The 14733-nt window shown below is 37.6% G+C and overlaps 1 protein-coding gene across 7 annotated transcripts in view; it reads left to right on the plus strand.

Annotated features, from left to right (window-relative positions):
• Positions 1-14733, plus strand: part of ank3a (ankyrin 3a) — an 80087-nt gene that overhangs the window by 15736 nt on the left and 49618 nt on the right. For 6 of the 7 annotated variants that reach the window (XM_052580241.1, XM_052580242.1, XM_052580246.1 and 3 more), the window contains exons 2-16: positions 1973-2074; positions 3553-3651; positions 3993-4091; positions 5443-5541; positions 6120-6305; positions 6658-6681; positions 8713-8811; positions 9446-9544; positions 10685-10783; positions 11088-11285; positions 11692-11790; positions 11972-12070; positions 12607-12705; positions 12851-13048; positions 13773-13871. In XM_052580241.1, the coding sequence (XP_052436201.1) occupies positions 1973-2074; positions 3553-3651; positions 3993-4091; positions 5443-5541; positions 6120-6305; positions 6658-6681; positions 8713-8811; positions 9446-9544; positions 10685-10783; positions 11088-11285; positions 11692-11790; positions 11972-12070; positions 12607-12705; positions 12851-13048; positions 13773-13871 (1698 nt within the window). The remainder of the gene's footprint in view (positions 1-1972; positions 2075-3552; positions 3652-3992; positions 4092-5442; positions 5542-6119; positions 6306-6657; positions 6682-8712; positions 8812-9445; positions 9545-10684; positions 10784-11087; positions 11286-11691; positions 11791-11971; positions 12071-12606; positions 12706-12850; positions 13049-13772; positions 13872-14733) is intronic. The other variant, XM_052580247.1, reaches the window with a different exon arrangement.

The raw sequence follows: 14733 nt of genomic DNA on the forward strand, positions 1-14733 counted from the left end.
TAATATTGGTCTAGTAGGTTTAGCATTAGTACAGTGTTTTTAGGTCAGTAAGTAATTATTTTATAGGGTGCATTAAATGATAAAAAAAATGACTGTAATGTTACCAATTAATCCTGTAAAAATATATAATGATTTTCACATAAATATTAAGTAGCACAGCAGTTTTCATCAGTGATAATAGTAAGAAATTTTTCTTGAGCATTAAATCAGCATGTTAGATTGATTTCTGAAGTATAATTTAATACTGTCTGAAAAATTTTAATTCAGCTTTTGGATAAATTACATTTTAAAATATATGTAAATAGAATTTTTTTTAAATTGTAATAACATTTCACAATATGCTTTTTTTTTACTGTATTTTTGATCAAATATAAATCGTCATAAGAGACTGAGCAGACTTTTTATCTAGAGCTTTCATTATACTTATCGTACAGACACTTAAGACTCTTAATGAGGGGTTAAGAGTCTTGCTCAAGGGCACTATGATAACAGGACAGGAGGTCATTCCTATTCACTGGCAACCCATGCTTTGGATAAACCTACAACATTTATGTTCGAAATCCAGATTTTATCCATTAGGACACAAACACTCACTTTATTTAATTCAGATTTTCTTTGTGATTGTATATATTTGTGTGGATGTGGGTGGGTGTTATGTTCCCAGCTAGAATCCTCCAGGGAAGGAGTTATGGGTGACAAGCTGGAAAAACTCATTAACTCACAGATAAGAGAGGAAAATCACAAAAAGACCAGCACACACACACAATATCCTTTCTCTCTCAGTCTTTTTATTGTGTGTGTGCGGGGCAGAATTGTTTACTGTAAGCATTAGCCTCAAAAGCAAAGGCTTCTTTTGCCGTTTAATCCATCATTTTATACAGCACAGACTGTATGTAATTGATTATACAAGCACACACTCACACACACACACACACACAAAGGTTTTCCCAGTGGAAGAGGTTGAGTAAATGACTAGCTAATGAGCTTAGAGTTCGTTATCAGCCATGAATCTCATTCTAGCAGACACACACACCACCACAAAAACACACATTTGTCCTTTTCTGTGCTCTGGTCGCTAGATGAATATGCATATAATTTATCTCAGTAATACACCAACATAGCCTCTTCTTGTCAAACTCAGTTGAGTTACTTTTGGAAAGTGAGCCTTTCTTTCCAGATCTTCTTGCCAGCACACACACATTGATGGTAGATATGGGGATGAGTTTGTCCTGGGTTTAGTGAGAACTAAATATAGCCTCTCATTTAGAGGAATTCCCCATGTGAGCGTGTGTCTCAGAGATAACCCGCTCCTATTCTTTATAAAATTGTGTGTGTTTATGTGTGAGTGAGGGAAACTGTATTGAAACTTTGCTGTGTGTCCTCTTATGTCGAGTGCAGTGTCCCTGAATCAAACTGAGGCTAACAAAAGAAGACACATGAATGAGGCACACACACATACACTCCTCGAGTTTTCTCCCAAATGCTGCTCTCTTTCTCATATACGCGTTAGAAGAGAAAACTCAGTCTGAGGGAGAGAACGAAAGATCATGAGGGAAAGTGGGCGGAAACCTGTGTCAGAATAATAGCCGTTATTTAGTGCTCTGTTCCGTATCCATTAAAGAGAGAAGGGCTGTGATATCTGCTGAGAGATGGACTGCCAATTTTTTTTAGGTGTTTTGTAGGTTTTTGTTGTGACTTTGGTCCTCTGTCATGCTGCGATCGTAGTATTTTCCTGTAGGACGTCGACTGGTAGTGTGTCTGTGTTTGTGGAGGCAAATGGCACTGAGTAAAGATGGAGTTGGTATGATTTTTTTTACATTTCTTTGTCTTTCATTGATTTAATGAGCTGAAAGCTGGAAATATATTTGGTTTGTTTATTCTTGATCAGGATTTGACCTCAGTTGCCCTGGATTTGACCTTTGACCTTGTCAGTGGAATAATCGTCTTCTGCATTTCCTCTCATTACTTGCAGTCGGACAGCAATGCCAGTTACCTGCGGGCAGCGAGGGCAGGGAACCTTGAGAAGGTCCTCGACTACCTGAAGACTGGTGTCGACATCAACATCTGTAATCAGGTATGAATCATTTCTGTTGTGTGACAGGATATGACAATATCATCATTACTGAGAATGATGGAAGTAAACACTGAAAACATTTCCTGTGTGACAAAATGTCATTTTCATCTGTAGCTGTACTGTGTCGCTTTTCTGTAGATTTTTACTTTCAGAATACACAGATTATCTTCTATATATCTATGATAGGTATGATGTCATAATACTGTTAAAAAGTTTGGGGTCATGAAGATTCCTTTTTGGAAAGAAATTAGATATTTTATTCAGCAAGAATGCATTAAATTGATCAAAAGTGACAGTAAAGAGATTTAGCAAAATATTTGTTTTAAATAAATGCTGTTTTTTAACATTATATTCAAATAACTTTCCATTCAAATTATCCTGAGGGTAAAACGTTAAGCAGCACAAGTGTTTTTAACAAAATATAATTGTGCTGTCAAATGATTAATCACGATTAATTGCATCCAAAAAAAAAGTTTTTGTGGTCATGATTTACATGATATACTCACTATATACATTTTTGTTTTTGATTTAATTTTAATATTATTTTAAAAGAATTGTTTAAAGGGGTCATATGATGCTATTTTAAAGATATTTATTTTGAGTATTTGGTGTAACAGAATATGTTGACATGCTTTAATGTTCAAAAGCACATTCTTTTTCAAATACTGTACATTATTGTAGGTCCTCTATGCCCTGCCTCTCTCAAACACACTGTTTTCTACAAAGTCCCTCCTTCTGACAAGCACAGTCTGCTCTGATTGGCCAGCTGACCCAGTGCATTGTGATTGGTCGAACATCGCAAGCACTCCTCAGAAATGTAACGCCCCTTTCCATAATTATGAGCTTCATCTTTCAAAATAAATGTAAAGACAGTTAATAATGTCCTTAGTTTTACCATCAGTCCAAGCCCGAAAGAGGAACAGAGTTGCGTGACAGACACAGTGATGAAGCTCGTATGTGTTTGCAGAACACAAGCCATGGTTAAGACAGCTGACTCCACTGTGTGACCCCCTCTCTCTCTCTCTCACACACACACACACACATACGCAACATGCAAACTCAGCCAATTAAAGTGCTTTTGCTTTCGCCTGGATACACTCAACATCTCCCTGATATGGCTGCTTCAACACTAACTGTGGTTACTAATACCACGGCTTCTTTCTTTGCGTCAACATTTGGCATTATGCAAATATTTCCACATAGTGACGTTTTAGGTGCACGTGGCAAAATCGTAACTTTGATAAAGAATATCTCTTATTTATTCTTTGCAACTTTACAGATCTTATTTACACACCAAGAGCTAACACTCCAAATAGAAAGGATAACATTAAACTGCATCATATGACCCCATTCATATTCATTTTTCAAATATTTAAAAAAAATGTCTTATTTATCACAGTTATCTGCGACAGCGAGTACATATGATATTTGTGTATATATTTTTTGTTCACTAGCAGAACCTGCATTTTGTGTTTCAGAATGGGTTGAATGCATTGCACCTGGCATCCAAAGAGGGGCATGTAGACGTGGTGGCCGAGCTGCTTAAATTGGGCGCCAACGTAGATGCAGCAACCAAGGTCAGTTTGACACACACATGGAGCCTCCAGCTGGAGGAGATGTTTGTATCCGTTTCTGATATCACATGGTGTTCTCTGCTCCTGTGAACATGTTCACACTGGGTATAAAAAGCCTCTAGTGCTGCATTCACTCTGCAGGAATAAAGTGTGTGTGTGGAGGTAAATTACAGGCCAGCGGAAACAACACTACTCTGGCAGAGGGGACGGAATGGTGGCTGGGGGGATGCCAGTGGGACAAAAGCGCCTGTTAGATGGGGTGATACAAACAGGTGGTGGAGAGATTAATCGAGAGATGCCACTCATTCTCTCTCTCTGTTGTTTCTCCATCTACTCTAATCCAGAAAGGAAACACGGCACTGCACATCGCCTCACTGGCGGGACAGGAGGAAGTGGTGAGAGAGCTAGTGACTAATGGGGCCAACGTCAATGCACAGAGCCAGGTACACATTTCAGACTCCACAAACTTTTATATACCCACAAACACATAATCAATGAGTTGGATCATCCAGCTTTTTTGCAAGGCAGCTCACGTACACTCTTAATCTGTTTCTATTTTAGATGACCAGCCAATGAACACCCGAATATATACACATACACACACATAGACACTGCTTTAAACTTGAGCTCAGAGTTGTGAAGGGCACCTACATTACTGGAGTGCCAGTAATAAAAGTATTTCCTGCACTGAGCTCAACACAGTACATGCAGATGTAAACACTGGTAAAAAGAGACATATTCTATTCTTTTGCTGCATTTAATTGTATCTTTTTTTTGTGGCAGTTCAGATTCTTTTGTCCCAAATAAGTCATAATTGGGTTTTTCATTAGCAGTGATATGTTAATGTGATCTTGGTTGAATAATGTCAATATCATGATCACGTCTGATTTAGTTTCAGTAAATGGAATTAGAGGTATTTTTGTGTGGGAGTTTGTCTACATTTTGTGTGTGTGTGTGTGTGTGTGTGTGTGTGCCAAAGGAGCAAGGAAGATACAGTTTGCCATCACAGAACTAATGGCATGTGAATCAGACATTTACACATAAAATGAAGGAAACAAGATATTGAACTCAAAGATAAAGTGCTAAGAAACAAACATGATGATGAAGGGAGGCTGTGTCTACGTCTCTGCTTTATGCTCCATCATCACAAAGTATTGCCCTCTGCTGCCTGCACTGTCAGCATCTCTGTGTTGCGATGGGAACTGGGTCTGGGTCTATTTCTGGGATTTCAGAAATATTAAGACTGACAGATCTGCCATGGCAACCTGGCTGTCTGGTTACTACAGCAAGGATTCGTGCTTCATGCTTATGAAGTTTTTCAAATGAAGCTTTTCACTTCTGATTGATTTGTCTTTGCTGGGAGGAGGGGATGGGTTGCTCAGCAGAATGGAGCTGTGTCAAGGTAATAGAGCAAACGAGACACCGATTGTGTCAAAGCAGCTTTACAGTATCAAAATAGGAAAATAGTGTGTCTATGCAAAAGAACAATAGTAAACACTCAGTTTTCAGTTAAAGGCAGTTCATCATTCAGTGATGTCATCGTCCAGCTCAGTTCAGTTTAAATACCATCTGTACAATCAAGTCGACGATATAGCTGGAAATTAAGTGTCCCCAACTAAGCAAACCAGAGGTGACAGCGGCAAGGAACCAAAACTCCATCGGTGACAGAATGGAGAAAAAAACCTTGGGAGAAACCAGGCTCAGTCGGAGGCCAGTTCTCCTCTGGTCAGATGAACCAGCAGGTTGATCCATGCTGCAGCATGTAATGTAACATTAATGTAATGCTTGTTTCAGAATGGCTTTACCCCACTCTACATGGCTGCACAGGAAAACCATCTGGATGTGGTGCGCTTCCTCCTGGAGAACAATTCCAGCCAAAGCATTGCCACAGAGGTTTGTGTGTGTGTGTGTGTGTGTGTGTGTGTGTGTATCTGTCTGTGTGAGTCTTTTATTGATTATTAAGGTGAGCCAGAGTGACCTTCAGCAGTTCACAGCTAAGTGCTTCCTACTCCTCACATTCTTTTTTTCACACTATATATATATATATATATATATATATATACTGTATATATGTGTTAATTTGAACAAAAATGCAGTTATACTGTGAATTTTAAAACCTTATTTATTCTTGTGAAGACAAAGCTGAATTTCAGTGTTGCAAAATCTTTAAGAAATTAATCTAATATGATGAGTTGGAGCTCATTTCTTATTATTGTCACCGTGGAATACAGTTGCCCTGCTAAAAATTTTTGTGGTAGCCATGATACTTTTTTTAAAAAAATAAAGGGTATATAAAGGCATATCTGCTAAATAAAAGTATTCTTTAAAAAAAAGTCTTACAGACCCCAAACCTTTCGTTCACATTAGTGTTTACAAATGGAATGTTATATATTGTAAAACAAAATACAGTAATAAATGTACAATTATATATATGAATTAATAATTAAGCCTGTTTGTCTTCCTCTCTGTAGGATGGTTTTACGCCGTTAGCAGTAGCCCTGCAGCAGGGTCATGATCAGGTGGTTTCTCTGTTATTAGAGAATGACACAAAAGGTAAAGTCCGTCTGCCTGCACTCCACATCGCAGCCCGCAAGGACGACACCAAATCTGCAGCTCTGCTTCTTCAGAATGACCACAATGCGGATGTTGAGTCCAAGGTCTGTCTGAAAGTCCATTACTCACAATTTTTTTCTCTCTGTCTATCACTAAATCTTACAGAAACAACATTTTGCTTTTCAAATATATGTACACACACACACACACACACACACACACACACACACACACACACTTTCCTTCACCCACATCTTTTGACATATTTTATAATGTAATCAAGAGCAGTTTTTCATATGCTCTGTCCATATGTTTTGATTTTAAATGTGATTGGTGTTATTTTTATCTTCTAACTCACTCACCCACACTTAGTCCTGTCTATAGTTTCTTTGTTTTGGTTTACCTGTCAGTGTTCACTAACTGGCCATTCTCTCCTTTCCTCACATCTCAACGTAGATGATGGTGAATAGAATGACAGAGGTATAGCCACGATAAACATTAAGCACATTAAGCTGTTGACCCCTACCTCCACCCCTGCTTTGCCTAGAACACCCCTCGTGTTGTTCCCACCCTTGGTCTACCATCTCTATTTCTGTATCATTTCCTGTTTTCTCTTCTCTTATTCGCTATGTGCCCTCCCTCTCTGGGGATGGAGGAATGAGACCATGCTTTGGGTGGAGAGCTGAAGCATGTTTTGATTTCTGCAGCTACAGGCCGGGGTTCCACATCTAAACATTCAGCTTTCTGATTGGTGAACAGAGTTTTGTGTCAGTGGTGGTGTGTGGTTGCTAGTACTGATGTTAATATAAGTAAATAGAAACTGGTAGTTAGAGAGGATTTCATCTCAACATGTGAAGTAAAATAGCACTAGATCTAGTCTACTTTTGCTGGACAATATGTAGATCAAACATGATTGTTATAGTTCACATTTAAGGGACACCATTATATCATAACAGGAGTTTTGTGGCTTTTAGGCAATTTAATTTAATTTAGTTATTTATTTAGTTAACCTTTTCAGTTATAATTGCCACCACCTTCATTTTTCAATCATCAGTTGATTGTGAAAGAAATAGTTAAAATTTAATAATTTGTCTATATTTCAGGAATTAAAATTCCATTTGTCAAACCATTTAATGACTCTAAAATGTACAGTCTTAAAGACCTATAACAGTTTAAATATACTATAAAATATTCACAAACTTTTTGTTTTTGAAACAAAACTATTTACTATTTAACTATTATAAGAAAAACTGGCTTGATTTTCTCATGCAAAACGGGAATAAATGCAGTAGAGTATTTTGGACTGAAAATGTTTAAAATGTTTGTGAAAGTTCATCTGGCCTTTTCAAGATGAAGAGAAGAGTACTGCATTATGCAAATGTTCACTGGCACATCCTGCTACTGTATAAGTGAGCAAATGGTACATTTTAAGTTTTGACCTTTTAAACAGCTTTTATTACTGACTGGATGTAGCATGTTGTTCCTTTGAGCATTAGATGTTGTGAGACATCTATTCATTTGGTTTGGCTGTGAAAGAGGAACCCGGCTGGCCAGCTGCAGAGATGAGATGGTCTGGTAGTTTAGTCCTCCCTCTCTGGGGCTTGTGCATGGGCCTTTAGACAAATACCTCCCTCGTTTCAGTTAAACAGCTGGAAATCTTGCAGTTTAGAATTATTGCAATGTTGCAAAAAAAGAATCTGCACATGTGCATGGTCAGGATTGCCAACACGGCAAGCAACAGCAGTTTGGCCTTGTAGATTTAGAGTTCACAGTTTTGCATGATAGAGAACATTGCTTAATTGCAAACTAACAACCACATGTAAAGAGCAAAGTGCCATGTCCATGAATTTGAAACATTTCAAGGGTTTTCTGAGTGAATAGAAATGTGAATTCATTGATCATGATGACTGTATTGTGATAATCTATGAGAATGTTCATTCCGTTCTCCTCATAGGTGACAGTATGTGTTGTCTCCTGTCTATAGTTAGTTCTGTAAATATCACAGTCTATTTCTGTGCAGCTGGAAATGTTTTTCCATTCATGCCTGTGGCTAATAATTACAATAATTCCCCTCAAAATGGGTGGAGCCCCTTTCCTTTGGAGATGAGAGAGCAAACAGAGGCGGGGAAGGGCTATGCTGAGCACCACCTGCTTTGTGTCGGATTATTGGCTAATTGAGATGGAAATCTCCATGACTGGAAGGCCTTTACTGCAATGCAGCCTACCGAACACCTCCATCTCGCTTTGACAGCTGCCTTTCATATTCAGAATGTTCTTATATTATATAAAGAGTTATTTTTACGTATTTATTGATAGAATGTAAAGAATACAAATTAAATAATTTGTGATTATTTGTAATGGGGCTATATAATTTTATTTAGCCATTAAAGAGAGGATCCTAATTAGTAGCAAGAGAACACAGATAATCCCAAGTATAAACAAGCACGGGAAGCTAAATGGACTCATAAATAATTGTTTAACAATTCTGCTCTTTGTCTTTCTTGTCATCAGAGCGGTTTCACTCCTCTCCACATTGCTGCCCACTATGGAAACATCAACGTAGCAACACTACTGTTAAACAGAGGAGCAGCAGTGGACTTCATGGCAAGGGTGAGATCACAGCACCATCTACTGCTTCAGTGGACCAATTTTAACAGTTTAAAGGGAAATTATCCTCCGAAATCTGTTATAATTTTATACAGATCTTTGACCTTATGCTAATTATTTGGAATACACAGTTTTGAATATACCATTTAGGGGAACTGATTCCCATTCAAAATGTATCAAGACTTCAAGTTTCAGTATGACTGTGGTCATGCAGTTCCTCTGATTGTCAAATAGGGGCAGTATTGCATTAATGTTGTAGCATTACCAGACTCCAGCCTAAAATGCTCCTTAAGTGTTTTGATGTATGAGCTAAATGATCTGCCTAAGGCTCTTTGTGAGTTTGCATGTGTGTGTGTGTGTGTGTGTGTGTGTACGTCTGCCAAATGCCCTCTCGGCTGATCTCTCTAAACTGTCATATGGCCGGCTCAGTCTAAACAAGCTCAAGTATGAATCTGCTGCAGCCTGAGGGTCACATGCACATGGTCACAATGCATCTCATATGCCATTCAGAATATTTTGTATTCTTTCACAGAAATATTATTATTGTTATTTTGATTAAATATCTGTGGATTGTGTTTGTAACTATCTCTCTTGTATTTGTGGTGTGTCCTATGGTGTTTGTGTGGGTTGCATACAGAATGACATCACTCCACTGCATGTGGCGGCTAAGAGAGGGAATGGAAACATGGTTAAGTTGCTGCTGGACCGTGGAGCAAAAATTGATGCCAAGACCAAGGTAACACACACACACATTCAAGTGTATGCTATGCTACAAATTACCACAAGTTACACTACCATTGTGTGGGGCCATAAAGATTTTTAAAATGTTTTTAACATGTTTAAAGAAAAAAATTACAATAAAAACAGTAATATTCCAAAAAAATATTTAAAATAACTGTTTTCTGTTTTAATATATATTTCATGCAATGCATGTAATTTATATCTGATGGCAAAGCTGAATGTTCATTACTACAATTTTCAGTGTCACATGATCCTTCAGATATTATTCAGATATGCTGTTTTGGAGCTCAAGAAACATTGTTATGCACGTTGTTTTTCTTAATATGGTCAATGTTAAAAAATTTTGTGGAAGCTTTTTTTCAGGATTCTTTGATTTTTCTTTTGAACCCCACAGCATTAATGTCAAATGTAAATCCTTTTAACATTATAAATGTATTTATTGAATCATCAATTTAAACTAATTTCTGTCATTTAAATGTATCTATTTTGAATAAAAGTATTAATTTATTTCAAAAATCCCTATAAATTTAATCTTCGTGACCACAAACTTAAATGTGCAACTATGGAAATGGACATATAAAATAAACCTTTAATAGGAATAACAAGACTTTTGCCAATATGAATCTGTGATTCAGCAAGCTTAACCTTAAGGAAAATGTCAGGCAGCTTCTTAGGATGTTCCTGCAGTTGTATATAGTAGCTCACCCTTTGACCTTTGACCTCAGTGATATCACAGATGAGCACAAGCTTCAGAGAACATTATTCACCTTGTAAATACTGTATGTCAATATTAGCTTAGAATTCCTGTAAGGGCACCCAATAAAATTAGGTGACTCACAGTTAAATTAAATTAAATTAATATCAATAAATATATTTCAATAAATAAGTAAAGTGTTGGTGCATCAGTAAAGGTAACTCTCAGGCAAGATCCAAAACAAGGATACTTTATACTGCCTAAAGTTGAATAGCTTTGCAAGAAATATCAAGCAGGTCAGCATATAGTATCAGTGGAGCATCTGGAGGTGCTGAGGTTTGTCTGTGGTATCAGCTGTTCTAAAGAGTATGATCTCAGAGGGTACGTTTTTAATATTATGTAACATTTTATCTTTGTTTTTGCCTGTGTGTGTGTGTAAAGGACGGTTTAACCCCTCTGCATTGTGGCGCACGCAGTGGACATGAGCAGGTTGTTGAGATGCTGCTGGACAGGGGAGCTCCCATCTTGTCCAAAACGAAAGTAAGACCTCTGCTTCTCTGACCTCAAGAATTACTTTGCCTCTATGTGTGTGTGGGGGTATTCTTGATCGCTGATTTACTCATACTTTCTGTTCATGCTTAAGACTGCCCTCATGTGGCTATTATTTCTACAGAAGTGACATGTTTATCAGGCCCTCTTTGTTATCAGAATTTCTCCTGACTGCAGGAATCTGAAATCTCACCATAGACTGTGCCAAAGCATATAGTGGTTTTATATATTTTTTAAATTATATACATTTTTGTAATCTATTAAATGTCCATTGCTATTTTTTGGTTTGCTATAGAACGGTCTGTCTCCGCTGCATATGGCGACCCAAGGGGATCACCTGAACTGTGTCCAGCTGCTCCTTCAGCACAATGCTCCCGTGGATGATGTCACTAACGATTACCTGACGCCACTGCACGTGGCCGCTCACTGCGGACATTACAAAGTGGCCAAAGTCATCGTGGATAAGAAGGCCAACCCTAACGCTAAAGCCCTGGTGAGAGCAGAGAGAAAAAGAGAGCCATACACATTCAAATTTAGAAAATATCCTCTCGCTGTTTCCTTTTCTTTCTGCGTTTCGTTCTTGGAGTGACTGGGTTCATGCAGCTGTATGAATGTTAATCTCTCGCTTCACAATGTGTGAGACAAAAACACAGTTGTTGCAGGGAGGGTGACACAATGTGAGCATGTTGCCATAGTAATACTGAGACATGCTTCTGACAGTTTAGAAATAACTTGATCTGTGTTTAAAACAGATCAAGTGAACAGCAGCACACGGCTTTATTACACAATACAGTGGGTTCGATCAACCAGAAGAAGGTTTTTGTGGTTCTCCACTTCTGGTAAAGGTGGGTGTGGTGGCATCTCAGTCAAGCAGAGCATGTTTGTTTCTACATCCACAGAACGGCTTCACACCTCTTCATATTGCCTGTAAGAAGAACCGAACGAAGGTGATGGAACTGCTGCTGAAACACGGGGCATCAATGCAGGCAGTCACTGAGGTGAGAGAAATATGAGGATTGGATGTTTATTAATAACTTATGTGATATGATCTCGTACCAGAAAAGAACTAAAAACGAGTTTAATGCTCACAGTTTTTGTGTATATGCTTGGAAAACATAAAAGCACAAGCAGTGTTATATATGTTTCAGTGTTTGTTTGTGTTTTGTTTGGATGCTTTAGTCGGGGTTGACGCCCATCCATGTTGCTGCATTTATGGGTCATGAGAACATAGTGAAACAGCTCACACATCATGGAGCCTCACCCAACACCACCAACGTGGTACGTTTCCTCTTTAAGTACAGTGTCGCTCACAGATACAGTATCTGTACTGTGGGTCATTCTGTGAAACTTAACTTTTACTTTTGTAAATGCAGTTCTATCATTATAAACATTCTGTCAGACATGGAATATCTTCATTTGTTAATACAGCATATGGCTTCCTCTTCCACATGTCATTTAAAATAACTGTTCTTTATTATTTTGAGTTGGATAGTTTAAATTGTATTGCTTTAATAAAATGTTTTTTTCTTAAGTGTGATTGTAGTTTGCATGAGAAAATCAATACAAAATGTACATGTGGGAAAGTTTTGGTTAAAATGTATTAAAGAAAATATTATTATTTTCTTTATATTGATTTGAATTTATAATGGCTATACTGGAATAATGAATAATATATTTTTTATCCTTCTTTGAATTTTTTTCAAAACAAATATTACATCACGATATTATTATGTAATAATGAGTTTAAAATGCATTTTGAATGAATATATTAAAGCTTACATCTTACAAGCACTTCATCAAATATTTTGTTGTAGAGAGGTGAAACAGCATTGCACATGGCAGCAAGAGCCGGCCAGGCTGATGTTGTCAGATACCTGCTACAGAATGGTGCTAAAGTGGACATCAAAGCCAAGGTGAGACACACCTTAGCACAAATTTGAATAAACCACTGTCCACATCCCATCACACACATGATTAGAACATGACAGATGAGCAGTTTTCCCTAACATTGCTCTGTCTCTCTCTTTCACTCTCTATTTCCATAATGACAATTTCTAGGATGACCAAACAGCCCTGCATATAGCTAGCCGGCTGGGAAAATTGGAGATTGTGCAGCAGTTGCTGCAGAAGGGGGCGTTACCCAATGCTGCCACCACCTCTGGCTACACCCCTCTCCACCTCGCCGCCCGCGAGGGTCATCAGGAGATAGCAGCACTCCTACTGGAGCAGGGAACATCCCTGTCTGCAACAACTAAGGTGTGTGTGTGTGTGTGTGTGTGCTGTGTAATCACATTGACCACATTGAACATTTGGAATTTAAATGTGGATATTAGTAAAGTTTTAGGATTTTGAAAAAGTAAACAAGTAAAAGTCATCATGTAAAATATAGTACATTACCGTTTGGTGTCACTACAAGTTTTTTTGGAATGAAATGGATACTGTTAGTGAATATGCATTAAATTGAACAAAAGTAACACTAAAGACATTTATAATTTTACGAAAGATTTTGGTTTCAAATAAATAAATAACTTTCTATTTATCATATACTCCTGAAAAAAAAGAATCATGTTTTACACAAAATATTAAGCAGCACAAATGTTTTCAGCATCTATAATAATAATAAATGTTTCTTGAGCACCAAGTGAGAATGTTATAATGATTTCTGAAGGATCAAGTGACACTAAAGACTGGCTGCTGAAAATTCAGCTTTGCCATCACAGGAATTACAGTGTAAAATATATTAAAAAGAAAACGGTTATTTTAAATAGTAATATTTCACAATATTACTGTATTTTTTATTAAATATATAAAGAGACAAAGTGAACATTTAAGACTTTTGTCAAAAACATTTTCTGGACTCCACTATATGTGGTTTGTGTGCATAGTGCTTTATTCTCCTTGCTCTGTCATAATGAAAATAGCATAAATATGCATCTTTTCTTTTTTTTTTTCTTTATCCGTACCACATATACATCCACAGAAAGGATTCACTCCCCTGCATGTGGCTGCAAAGTATGGGCAGTTGGAAGTAGCCAATCTTCTGCTGCAGAAGAAAGCTGCGCCGGATGCAGCAGGAAAGGTTGGTGAACAAAAGCAAACATTATGCACACAGTTTTATGCACAACCACATCTAAAAATATGCCAAATTATGCATGGTGGTTTACATTTCTTTACATAACACAGCTTGGTCCTGTCCCAAAATATGATGTAGACATCATGGTTGTTCGTGTGGTGTCCCATTTGACATTGTGATTCAAATGTCAGAAAAAAATAAAATAGGGCATTGGTAAAACGTTTACTGTACTGTAAAGAAATACTTGTGTCTGCTTACAAAAAAAACAGTAAGAGAACATTAAATATAAAAGCTATTTTTGAATGGCCTTAGATAAAGAAACCTGATTTTTGTAGCCAGATGGTGTAGTTACAACGTTGACTAGCAGCTAACTGGGCCAAGATAACCAGCCAAACCATGACGCCTTAGACCACAAGGGCCAAGGGCGTTATTTGGGACAGGGCCTTCAATTGTCTTCGTCTGTTCATCTGTGTCAACCTTTCCCCAAATGGTTCCTCCTCACTATTCTTGCATTACAAAGTATGACTGTCATAACTAGCTTTATTGAAAGATATATATTTACAGAGCTGACCAATTTTGCTGTGTTTCCAGTGTTATTAAGTCAGCTGTGTTGTCATGAGGGTCTGGTTTCCTTAACATAGATTATTCTTTTTAATAAATACAACGGTGCAGATATGAAATTATGACATAGGAGCCTAATGGAGTAGGTTACCCCAAAATTTTATTTTTGCTGAAAATGTACATACCCTCAGAACTTTTGGCAAAATATTTGGAGAAATGTAGCATTTGATCACTTGCTCCCCAGTGGATCCTCTGCAGTGAATGGGTGCCGTCAGAATTAGAGTCCAAACAGCTGATAAATACATCA

This window comes from Carassius gibelio, chromosome B17 (assembly GCF_023724105.1).
Source record: "Carassius gibelio isolate Cgi1373 ecotype wild population from Czech Republic chromosome B17, carGib1.2-hapl.c, whole genome shotgun sequence".
Lineage (NCBI taxonomy): Eukaryota > Metazoa > Chordata > Actinopteri > Cypriniformes > Cyprinidae > Carassius > Carassius gibelio.